The 12,152-nt window shown below is 38.9% G+C and overlaps 1 protein-coding gene across 1 annotated transcript in view; it reads right to left on the bottom strand.

The window, feature by feature from the left end:
* The window catches only part of GUCY1B3 (guanylate cyclase 1, soluble, beta 3), a 45,929-nt gene extending 35,866 nt beyond the window's left edge, over positions 1-10,063 (bottom strand). The window contains exons 1-2 of the mRNA XM_008586614.1: positions 9,947-10,063; positions 9,292-9,365 (exon numbers count right to left, since the gene is read on the bottom strand). Coding sequence (XP_008584836.1) covers positions 9,292-9,365; positions 9,947-9,949 — 77 coding nt within the window. The 5' untranslated portion in view covers positions 9,950-10,063. The remainder of the gene's footprint in view (positions 1-9,291; positions 9,366-9,946) is intronic.
* Between the last annotated feature and the right edge of the window lie 2,089 nt (positions 10,064-12,152).

Genomic DNA, 12,152 nt, shown 5'->3' with positions numbered 1-12,152 from the left:
TGTTGGAATTTAAACTGATCCTTTATTTATAACAATTACCTTTCCCAGAAAAGGTAGTTAGATATTTTTTAACATGGTGGTGTTTTGTGGGTTGAGTTGTTTTTTTTTTTTTTTTAATTAATCACTGGTGCCTAACCCAGGGGCCTGGAATTGAGCACATATTAAATAAATGTGTGCATATTTTAAAATGAGTGAGTAAATTAATACATTTCCCAGTGTGTTTCCAAACTTCTTTCTAAAAAACAAGCAATCAAACATTACTGACCAAAGTCCATAGTTTTAAAAATTAAGAATATTTTGTATTATTTACTTTTAAAAAAAAAAAAGATAATTTATTATACGTATGTGTGGGGTACCACGTTCATTTTCAATAGTGGTATACAAAAAACTAGGTATACAATTTATCCAAAATATCCAGGCAGCATTTCTTATGACTCTGTACTTTAAGATACATTCCTTAACTACAATATGTAAACGTACAGAAACCAAATTTATACTCTGACACTGAGTTCCTGCTACTCTACACAATTCAAGTAATTTAAGTATTCTGCAAAGACTGCTAGTTTTTAAGTAAAGACATTTCCCATGGAGGTATGAAAATGGGTCCTCTGAAATGGGAAAGCCTAGGTATAGGTATCTTGAAAATGGGGTCTCAAAATAAGGTCTAACCTCAGGCAGAAAAGGTCAACAAACATGAAGTAACCAACCCAACCAATGACAGCTCCAAGTGGGTACTGATCCTATAAATGACATTATCAGAGCACGTGTCATATTAAAAAATACTATGCAGATGTCATGTTGATAATAAATCCTAGGATGGTCCATTGCAGTGAGCTGGAAGGGTATCAGAAATGCTGCATCGTGTCTAACCATTATTAAAATTAAAATCTTTCATTATAAACCATAGTTTGTAAACTAACATCTAAAAGGTTAGAATTTTATATTGCTTTTTTCTAAGAAGTTGTGAAGCGTGAATAGCCTCTTAATTTTCAATTGTTTAATCTACAGATTTCCCATAAATCCAAACCCCCCAAATGAGAGACGAGTTTGAGGAAGCTGCCAAGGGGAGAGTCAGACCCTTTAAATCCAGAGACAGCTTCCTGCTTGGACCCTCTTTTGGTTGGTAAAGGTCAGTCCTTTTAAGTTAACGTGTTCGCTCATCCAAGTACTGTAAACAATAACGTTAAATGCTCTCATGAGTGACACCCATACCTTAATTTCGGGAAAAGCAATATTACTCATTATATATAATTGCACTATTTTTTCGTGACTATGACCAGCCTGGCACAACAGACCTTTAATAGTAATTTCCCCATTTCTGAAAACATATCCACAAACATTTCAATAAGCAATTTTCAGTACCTTAATTAGACAAATGAATTTACTTAGACACTTGTGTATGTGCTCCATTGTTAATTGCTTGGGGAGCACATCCGATTGTAGCACGTCTCAAAATAAATAAGTCACTCAAAACATCAGAAGCTCTGATTTATTTTTAGCAGATGTGTGGGTTGGTGAATAAAATTACCTTTAAAAATATTATAGTTGAAATCACCTCTACAGGGCTTGAACATTCCAGAAAAATAAAAACAGGAAGTACTAGTACACATATACATTGCCCATATCCTTGTTAAATTGGTTGTCTTTGAAAAAAAGGTTATGGGTCCTCCTCTTTGGGGGAAAGCATATAAAATGGTAATTACAAGCCTACCTATGTCCAAATCCCTGCTCCCACGATTAATAGCTAAGTGATTCGAAGCAGGCTTTTTAAAAGTCTTTAAGCCTCCACTCCCTTATTTGTAAAATGAGGATAATGAACAATTTATTCTCTATGTTGGTTGTGAGGATTAAGTGAGAATGAGTGTACAGCACTTAGGACTGTGACTGCAGAAGCATATGGTAAGAGTCCAATACGTATGAGATATCGCATTCAAAATAGAATGAGATGGTGAGCATTTCCATCTGGTTTCCAAATTTAATTTCAGTATTGCGAATGTTTATCTACAGTCTATGACACTGACTTTAAACAGCACCACACATACCTGCCTTTTAGATACTTGCTGAAGGATTCAATCATGTCCTGAATCCAATCTAGTAACTGTCTTCTGACACATGAAATTAGCAATCCAACAACAGCATTCTTAATCCTTCTACTATATCCACATATGATGTGAGAAAACAAAACAAAAAAAAACCCCTTCGATCTTTCCAAAAGGAAATGCTGTAATTTATTGCTACATCTTCTGCCTTTGCTGATATAAGAAATGTCCGTTTTGTATAGCGATGTGACAACAGTTAACAATACTGTGATGTGTACTTAAAACTTGCTAAGAGGGTAGATTTTGAGTGTTGGCACTACACACACACACACACACACACACACACGTAACAATGTGAGGTGATGAAATTGTTAATTAGCTTGATTATGGTGATTATTTCACAATATATGTACATGTCAGAACATCAGGCCGTATGCCTTAACTATATATATATATATATATATATATATATTATTTTTCAATTATACTTCAATAAAACTGGGGAAAAAAATGTCCATTTCAACAGAGCTTGTATGAGCTCTGTTTACTCCTGATAGAACTTACTCTATCGGGCTCTTTCCTAATCAATAGTTATGAAGGCTAGAGTCAAGTGAGACAAGACAGACATTAATTAAATAGTTCAAATACATAACTACAAACTCTTGCATGTCCTATGAAGGAAAAGTACAGTTTTGAATGTGAGAGTTTTCCTTGAGAAGTAACATTTGTTTTGACATCTCAAAGCTGAGAGATATTTATGTTTACAGGAAGAGGCGGGGAGAGTGAAAGAAAGGAGACCCTTCCAAGCACAGGTGTGACCCTGACACGTCTAAGAGCTCAATATGATTGAGGGACAGTAAAGTGACCCATGAAGCTGGAGTGCTGAGGCTAAGTGAGATGTGTGGATTGAAAGGTCTCTGTGCTTGGGTGATTTGAAGATTGACCACAAAAATTTCAATAAAGCAACAATTTAATATTTCATGATCCAACAATTAATGGCAAGTGGGTTAGACTATGAGTAGAACCAAAGCCTGAGTAACAAAGTGGTGCAATAAACAGTTCGGAATGTTTACCTTTTACATTGAATAGAGGACCCTCTTGAACCTCAATATCTTTCGATATAGTTTGATATAGGAAAAGGTGCTTCACTTTGCTAGACACAAACAATAAAGGCACCATTTCCCCCACTGTTTTACTCTTTAATGGACAAGGAGGCAAAGCAGCAAATGGAAAAACTGCAAGTACTCACGTCTTCTGAGTTGTCACCCTCTGAATTGGGGCAGTTAGATAGATTTCTTTATAGTGCTCATTTCCTTAAGTGGGTTTTCCTGTTGATGTCTGCACAGTATCAAGCCCTAACTATCGCTTTCCAACATATTGAAGAGAAACATTTGCTGGAGTCCCTTATTCTGGAGAAAGGCGGGACAGTAGAAAGCAGCAATGTCTCGTTAATGTTTGCCATAACTAGATCTGGGTATATTAAGAGCGAGAATACAGATTTTCTCATTTCTCTTTTGGTGCTCAGTGCAATGGGCAAAGATCCTTCTCTGACACACAAAATTAGATGATACACTTCTATGATTGCTTTTTAATTCTCAAGAATTTCAGAATTTAAGGAAAATAAAGACCCAAAGATCCAGCTTGATTTCTGGGAGATACCTGAGATCTTCAAAAACAAAAAGAAACAAACAACCAAAAAGTAAAAAAGCCTAAGAAAAGGGTATGACCTGCCTCATCACCTAGGTGCTATGCTGCTCACAGACATGGCCCAGGTTCTGGAAGAGCCCCATGCAAAGACCTCACTGGCAGGTACAGGAAGGGGTTTACACTCAAGCATCTAGTACCACCTGCAAAGATAACGTCAATGTTAGTGAGCTTATCAACTTACATGCTGTGCCTTTCTCTATCTTTCCAGCTAACTGGTAGATCTTTCTGCAGAAAAAGGACCTGATTGTAACAATGATCTGGTTTACCTATTTTTTTAGTCTGTATATTAACTTGTTTATTTTTACAGAAGAGTACCAAATGAATATGGTTTCATTTTTGTATGTATACTACATTAGTTCCTATTTCACAACTATATCCTAAAAGAATTAAATCTGTCACCAGAAGATCAGGGTTGGAGTTTTGACTCTTCAGCTTCCTACATGCAATCCCATAGGACAATCATTTAACCTTTTGGAAACTCAGCTTACTTATTTTATAAAAACCAAAAACAAACAACAAGAACATTGGGCTAGAATGTCCTTTCCTGTTTCAAATGAATGTCGTAGCACTTAACTGAAATTACAGACAGAAAAGAACTTTGGAAATTTTAAATAGCTTTATAATATAAAGTACTGTTAATACTTTAAAACATATATAGGTTTATTACTAATTGAGCATGGGTACAGAAAGGTATAGAAATGTAATTCGTACATTTATATATACAAAAATTTGATTAAAACATGACAAAACATGTGGTGCTCTATCTCATTTGTTTTAATTTGTTTTGATAAAATAAATACTAGGGACATATGTTGCATTTTCAAATAACAAACAGGGATTGGGGGCAGGGAAGTGGCCAGAATATGATGTAAGATTGATTCCAAAGTAGAACTTCAGCAGAAAAACAGCATAATGAAAATAATATTCTTACCAAGATCTGCAGGATGGAGAGGAATGGGACAAGTCAGACACAGAAAACCTAACTTGGGGCTGATAGAGTAGTGCAAGAGAAGTGATCAGAGCCAGAACAAAAGAACAGGGGTGCTTAAGAGGCACTTTCATTTCAGAGTACTGGTACCGGCTGCATGGAATGGATAAAAGAGACAGAATAATGAAAAATGACAATAGAGTTATTACTTACCCTAGAGTGATAGGGTAAGAGGCACTTTCATTTCAGAGTACTGGTACCGGCTGCATGGAATGGATAAAAGAGACAGAAGAATGAAAAATGACAATAGAGTTATTACTTACCCTAGAGTGATAGGGTAACATTTAGACTGATGTACTGTGTAGCAATGAGCTACTACTATTTAAAGCGGAACGTCATATCTTTGAAGTGAGCTGGGAAGTAAAATTAAAAATAAAAGCTACCATTTATTAAGCAGCTATTTTTCAAGAACTCTGGTAAGCATTTTACAGAATTATTCAACATGTTACAATAACCTTATAAATTAGGTATTATGTTTTGTTATGCACTTGAGGCTTGGAAAATTTAGGAAACATGGGAAGTCCATAACTAGTTTATACAAAATGTTTATTTGAACAATGATGATGACTTCGTGATTAGCAAATTCAACTGCACACATTAATTTCCAAACTGGGAGATTGGTATATGTTATCTAACAGTCAAAATGTTTTTATATTTGAGTTACAAGCAGGAAAATTTTTTAAAAAAATAATAAGACTAAAAATACCCTGATATCTCTAGACTTTTTTTTTCAAGGCAAAGATTACATCATTTGCTTTTCTATCCTCAGTGCCTAAAACACTAGACTATGTTCATTACAGATATGCTTAATAAAGAATAAAAGAAAAAATGAATCAATGAATGAAAAAGCATGCTGCCGTGATGCAAGTAAATAAACCATGCTAAACAAATATATATTCTTTACACAAGGGAAAATGATTGACAGCCTTGTAGAGAAACTAACTATAATATTTATCAACTAACAATGCATTAAATTATTATTAAATTTATATTTATCATATCAAAATTTTGATCCAACTGTTTATCTCAGATCTTTATTAAACAGAGAAGGGTTCATCAATACACTGTGTAGCACTTTAGAGTTTAAAAACTATTTTTAACTTGTTCCTTGGCCTGCTCAACTGTAATCAAATAATTATAGTTTTAGGGGAGGTGTTTTTGTTTGTTTGTTTTTTAATAAAATTCTAATCACCTTATTTTTTCAGTTTTTATAATCCATCTTTAGAATCCATATGTTCCAGTGAAGTTAGAAAACCTAAAATCGAACCCAGTAATTTGATGCAATTATTAGTTTAGCCAGCGCTGATACACGGACAAACAGAAATAGTTGAATAAAGTATTTATAGGTTTTTCCAATATGTATAAACCCTGACTTTATGTATTTTCTAAATTGATAATTTATTTTTTTCATCATTTAGGAATCATGATTTCTTCAAATGACCATCCGAAAACTGGAGGGAAATCAACAAAACAAGATTTGAAGTAAAATCAGAGAGGCCTCTTCTATTTCATATTTGTTATGGCGTAGATCAGAAGTCGGCAAACTACAGCCTGTAGAGCAAATCTGTAGCCCACTGCTTGTTTTTTTCCAGTCTAGGAAGCTAAGAATAGTTTTACATTTTTCAATGGTTACCTTGTAATAGTTATATAGATACCTACATAATATCTTCAATTTTGACTTGGCCTGCAGCACCTAAAGCACTTAGTATCTGGCCCTTTAAGAGAAAGTTTGCTGGCCCTTGGTTTAGACAATTTTTCTTTTTCTTAAAAAGAGGAATTTAAAGCTCTTTTGAAATGGTTATACTGTTGGTAAGAGTGTAAGAGGATACTGAGTTTACAATGAAGCATTTTTTGGCTCTTATCCACTTAGAATTTTCTGTCTGGAATCTGTTACTTGGGGTTTTATTTGTCATTAAATGTTTGGCATCCTTTCTCATCCTTTCTCATGAAGGATGGATGGCCATTTCCTACTAAACCAAAAAAAGTATTATATTAAATTTTATAAACAACAATTGAGATAGTTTCTCACAGATCGAAAAGTAAGGTAGAGGTACTTACTGAGAAAAAATTATTTTTTTCTCATATATTAAATTTCACATAAAAAGTTAAAACTGAAAGTATCTTGGACCAATGACTGCAGTAATCTTCCTTGGAGCAGAGGATGGGGTAGGGAGGAGGGATCAGAATCATTCAGGAATCATTTTTCAATTACACTCCTCCAACTTCTCCTCCCCTGTCCCAAGAAGTAAGAATCTCTTCTGTGGTAAGCAAATACTCTTCCAGGGAGCATTTAGCAATTCCTCAGGGGTATTGGATTGGAAACCAGTGAGCAGCTTAAATCTCAATGCAGACAGCTGAACCATGTTCTCCAGCCCAGATACTAAAACTGTACCCAAGACAAGCTGGGATCCAAAAAAAGGATGCTTAGACAAATAAAGAATCAAAATTAACACCTGGATTACCCACATTAGTTTGACTAACAGAATGTCCCTTGCAGGGGCATAATCGTTGAGGTCATTTTATTAAAAAAAAAAAAAAAAGATATGATTTATTCATTTTTAACAAGGAAAAAAATGTTCTGGATGATTGAAAGTATTATGATGTAAACAAATTAAAAATACTGTTTGAAGCTACTGAAAGATAACTTTGTGAACTAAAAGATACTGATGTTTAATTAAAAATTAATAATTATATTTTAAAGTAGAATGGAACAATATTCTTAGTTTGATTTGACAGAGTCAAGTTCTTATCAATAGAATTTATACATTTTTAGATATTTTGCACTTCTCAGGGGAAAATATGGCCAATATAAACAAATTTATTGATAATTTAACTTTAAAATTTTGGATACATTTCTCTATAAAGCATAATTTTTCATTTCTGTACTTACTAATGATCTAAATTGATAATAGGCCAGCTATACATTCCAAATCTGGTTAAATTACATAATGACTGTTTAATCATAATAGCCATCTTTTTATTATGCTTTCAAAATTCTAAACATATTCATTGTCATAGCACATCCACTGGGAAATTTGGGAATTCTATCTTACAGATGAGAAAACATCATACAGGGGCATATAGGGGATATGTATGTTGCTTTCATAAATTCACAAAGAAAGTGGCTTAAAAATAATAACCCTATACCAATGATACATTGTTTAAAATCTTGTTCTTGAGGTCTGCCCTCTCTGTCTACCAAGCAAAATAAAATTACGAGTGTATTAATAAGGTGGACAGAGAACTCAAATTCCAGAATAATCTTTACTGCCTAGCCTCTCATTGTTTTCAACCACCTAAGTGCCAAATCTCAACTTCTCTTTATCATATGTAGATGTGTCCTGTGGATAATATAAATGCTTTATGAACCATGAACGAAATGCTCAATGATATAGACCCAAGGGAAGGAAAAGTTGCATTCTACTGCTTAATGCGTAACCCTGGTCATTTCCATGGAAACAGACAGTAATAAGAAATCTCAAGCATATAACTGCATAATATGACCTATTGGAATTGATTGCTAATAATTGTAATAGAAAAAAACAGCTTAGGAAAAAACAGCATTGAAGCGTCACCTACTGGAAATAAAATGAAATCAGTAAATACCAGAAATCCAGAGTAAATTATAACAATGTGTTCCCATCTGCCCACCCAGGTAACCCCTCCCTCCACGTCTAATAGAATGTGATTCTTCCAGTGTTGCTCTAATGCAAAAACTGATAAATATGGTTTGGGTGTAGCTAGTTGGTGGTGGTCAGCCACAAGAAGTTAAATGCAAATTTTACTAGCGTGAGAGGAAAAGAGAGATAATTTTGTTAGAATGAAATGCTCAGTGTGCCCACAGAGTTGATGACCAGTCATTCCGATAAGTTTGAACTCTGAAGTGGGTGTGGTATTTCTGTTTACATCCCAAATACTGGGTTCAAAGCTGTAGACTAAAATGAGGCGGCCCCCCTTAAAACTGACAGACTTCACCACAGTAGAAAACAAAAATTGGGGGAATATGAAAGAGAAAATATTCCAATTTCACTTTATTTCAGAATGAATACATGCTCTTGGGTGACTGTTGGTCAAGAAATAGTCGTGTGTGTGTGTGTGTGTGTGTGTGTGTGTGTATCTTATTTTATGCATCAGCGAGGTTTGCAAATCACAAACGGGTCTAGGTCTTTCTTCCGTTTGTTCCCTAGGCCTCTAGGAGCATGAACCTCGTGGCGGCCTGTGTGGTTCCCCGGACCTCTCTCCGCGTGGGAGCCGACCGGCCGCAGAGCTGGGAGCCGCCCGGACGCTGGTGGCGCGTTCCCACGCTCAGGCCAGGTCAGGAGGCCGCGGCCACCCCTAGGGGCTCCTTTCCGCGGCTCTCGCCCTCCCAGCCCCGCCCCGGCCGCCCCTCCTCTCCGGGTCCCCGCTCCGGAGTGTGGGAGCGCAGCTGTAGCAGGGAGCAGCGGGCGGAGGCATCTGCAGAAGGCAGAGCATGAAGCTAGGCGCTGGGGACCGCCCTCGGGACACCCCATGCACCATGCCAACGCGGGGCCAGAGCCAGACGAGGTGGCCACTTACTTGATGTCTTCCCACACCTCGGGGCCGTAATTGCGGATCACCAGCAGCTCCAGGGCGTGATTCACAAATCCGTACTGCGGGGACAGGCAGAAACCCGAGCGTCAGGAGCCGGCCCTGGGTGGGAAGGGGTTTCGGGCGAGGCTGCCGCGTGCGCTCCCGCCGCGCTCCTCTCACCGTCCACCCCGCCCTCTGGCCGCCGCCCCTAGGGGTCCGACTAACGGGGAAGATTCCCCCCGTCACCATCCGCGCCACCCCCACGCTATCTTCTCACCCTCTCACCTGTCACCGCGCAGAGTCAGGCTGGGCATCAGGGACAGCGCGGGGACGCGCACCCGGAGCCTCCCACCCTGCCGGGGCCGGCGGGAGCGGGGAAGACCCCACGCCTCGGCCGCGCCTCCCCTTCCAGAGCTGGGGAAGCTGCGGTGCGGCGCGGCAGACCCGCCCGGGAAGCAAAGGCACCGATCGTCCCCGCTGCGGTCCCCGGTGTCCCCACTTCCCCTACCCGATGCAAACGGGGAGGCGACTCTGGCGGCCGGCGGTGCGCTCCCCCGGCCCGCGCCTCAAGCTCTGGCGGCCCCGCCGGTTCCCTCTGGCAGCCAGGCCCGGCCCCGGCCGCGGCGTCAGGTTCAGGCCTGACCTGGCCAAGAGCACTCACCATGGTGTCCGCGCTGGGAGCCCGGGAGGCAGCCCCCACGCAGAGACACAGCTGAGGGGACCCAGGCAGTGGCGGCAGCGGCGACAGCGCAACCCGGCCGGGGCGGCAGCATCGAGTTGGAGCGAGAGCTACAGCCTTGGCCCCCGCCCTGATTGCCACCTCTTCCCAGCCAATGGCGAGTCGAGCCGCAGGGGGCCGGTCGCTAACTCCCGGGTCTCAACCAATCAGAGACAGAGGAGGGAATTCGGAAGCCCTCAATGCTGCTGCGCTCCAGTGCCTTCCCACCCCCGCCCGGCGACAAGGCCTTCATTTGAGGCCATAACAATAACGGTGGAGAGGCCCCAGCTGTGCTCCTTGAATGAATTCTGGGGCAGGGAGAGTGAAGCTCTGTGGTCCCACTAATGTGTTCTTATCCAGAGGTCTGCCCTCAGAGACAGCAAAAACTAAGGGAGGGTGTGTGTGTGTGTGTGTGTGTGTGTGTGTGTGTGTGTGTGTGTGTGTGTGTTGTAACCAACAGACCTTAAAAGGAATATTCTTCTGTGGTCAGCATCCTCATATTTATCGTCGTCTTGCAGATAAACATTTCCTCTGTGGCTTGGTCCCACAACAATTAATGTCAAACTGAAAGCTAATAATACCTCTGAGCATAATAACACATTTTACTTTGAAGTCAATGAGACTAGTTGCGTGAACCACCTAAAATTTTCAGTAACATGGTTTGGTGAGCATCATGTTAAAAGCAGTTCTGCCCTTTACAAGATCTCGTGATGTTCTGTGCTTGATCCCGGTGGGACACTTGACCCTACACCATGGCCAAAAGACATGACTCCAGGGAATTTTTAACTCTCTAGGGCTGGCTTCTGTTGCTGATTGTAAGAGGTAACCAATGAACCGGAAAGGCCCAGAACAAAATGCACAATCTTTTAATTAATCTACCCCCAATCCACATTCTACCAGGCACTGGGGATAGCAAATGCTGTGAGTCCCACCAGAGGAAGCAGGTGAGAAGCAGGAACTATTTGTTGATTAAAGCTGTTTGTGCCTGAGGTGCATGGGTACCAGTTGACATAATGTATGGTCAAAAATGAGGTCACCAGTCTCAAGTGGACCTGAGAAGCCTGGATGATGTGAGCAGTTTGCTGTCAGAACAGTCTCAACATGGCTAGACAAAATGTCAGAACAAAATTGTACTGGCATTGGCACCCAGAGACACGTGTTGAATGATAATTGAGACAGAAATAATGATATAGCAAACAAGCAAAACAACAAATAACTTAGAAATTGTTCCATCGATGGTGGAATGATCAAATAAATTACAGCCTTCCATACAATGAAACACCTTACTATAGAACTATTAAAACATTAAACCATTTTTAATATTAACCATTAATTTATAACATGGCACATTACTCTATACAACCGTGAAAAACCCTGAGAGTTACTAGATATATAATGACACAAAAAGATGTTATTCGGTAAACAAAAGACACATGAATGTAATCATCTTCATTTTTTAGTGTATAGAGTGAGGTGCTATTTGGGTAAAAAGAACACACATGAGCAAACACATGTCCGTAATCATAACATCCTGGAAGGAAGCATAGGAAAGTGTTGATATGGCCATTGTCTGAAATTAGAACCAATGGCTTGAGGGACCAAGACATCTACTTCTTAAATTAAAACCTTTTGTGTCTTTTAAGTTTTTTCTACATAGATGTAATAATTTTTTAACTTTTTAAAAATTTTATTTATTTATTTATTTATTTATTTATTTATTTATTTATTTATTTATTTATTTATTTATTTATTTTTTTATTTTATTTATTTAACCATGTCTCTACCTGTCCCCCTTTGAGTAGCATTGAACCCGTGCTGTCTCAGTCTACAGTGTGCTGAGGTGTCCTCCACCTCAGTCTTTATACAGGTAAAAGAAGAGAAAATTGCCCTCTGGGGAACAAAAAGGAGGAAAGATCACCTGGAGAAACATGTGAGAGGAAGTAAAGGATGAGCGGTCCTGACAATTTCTCTCTCTTCCTCTCTCTAAAGTTCAAACTTCCACCCTTATTGCTCCTTTTATCCAATAACTTTTTGCACTTATTGTCCTTTCGTTTGACAAATATTTGCATTTGTAAATACATTATTCTGGTTTGATTTCTAATTGTCTTGTACTCTGAATCTAAAGGAAATTTTGTTCATTAAACTTTTG

This window comes from Galeopterus variegatus, unplaced genomic scaffold (assembly GCF_000696425.1).
Source record: "Galeopterus variegatus unplaced genomic scaffold, G_variegatus-3.0.2 Scaffold4045, whole genome shotgun sequence".
Taxonomy (NCBI): Eukaryota; Metazoa; Chordata; class Mammalia; order Dermoptera; family Cynocephalidae; genus Galeopterus; species Galeopterus variegatus.
Note: the sequence above shows the minus strand (reverse complement) of the source record. Positions and strands in the feature narration are given on the sequence as shown.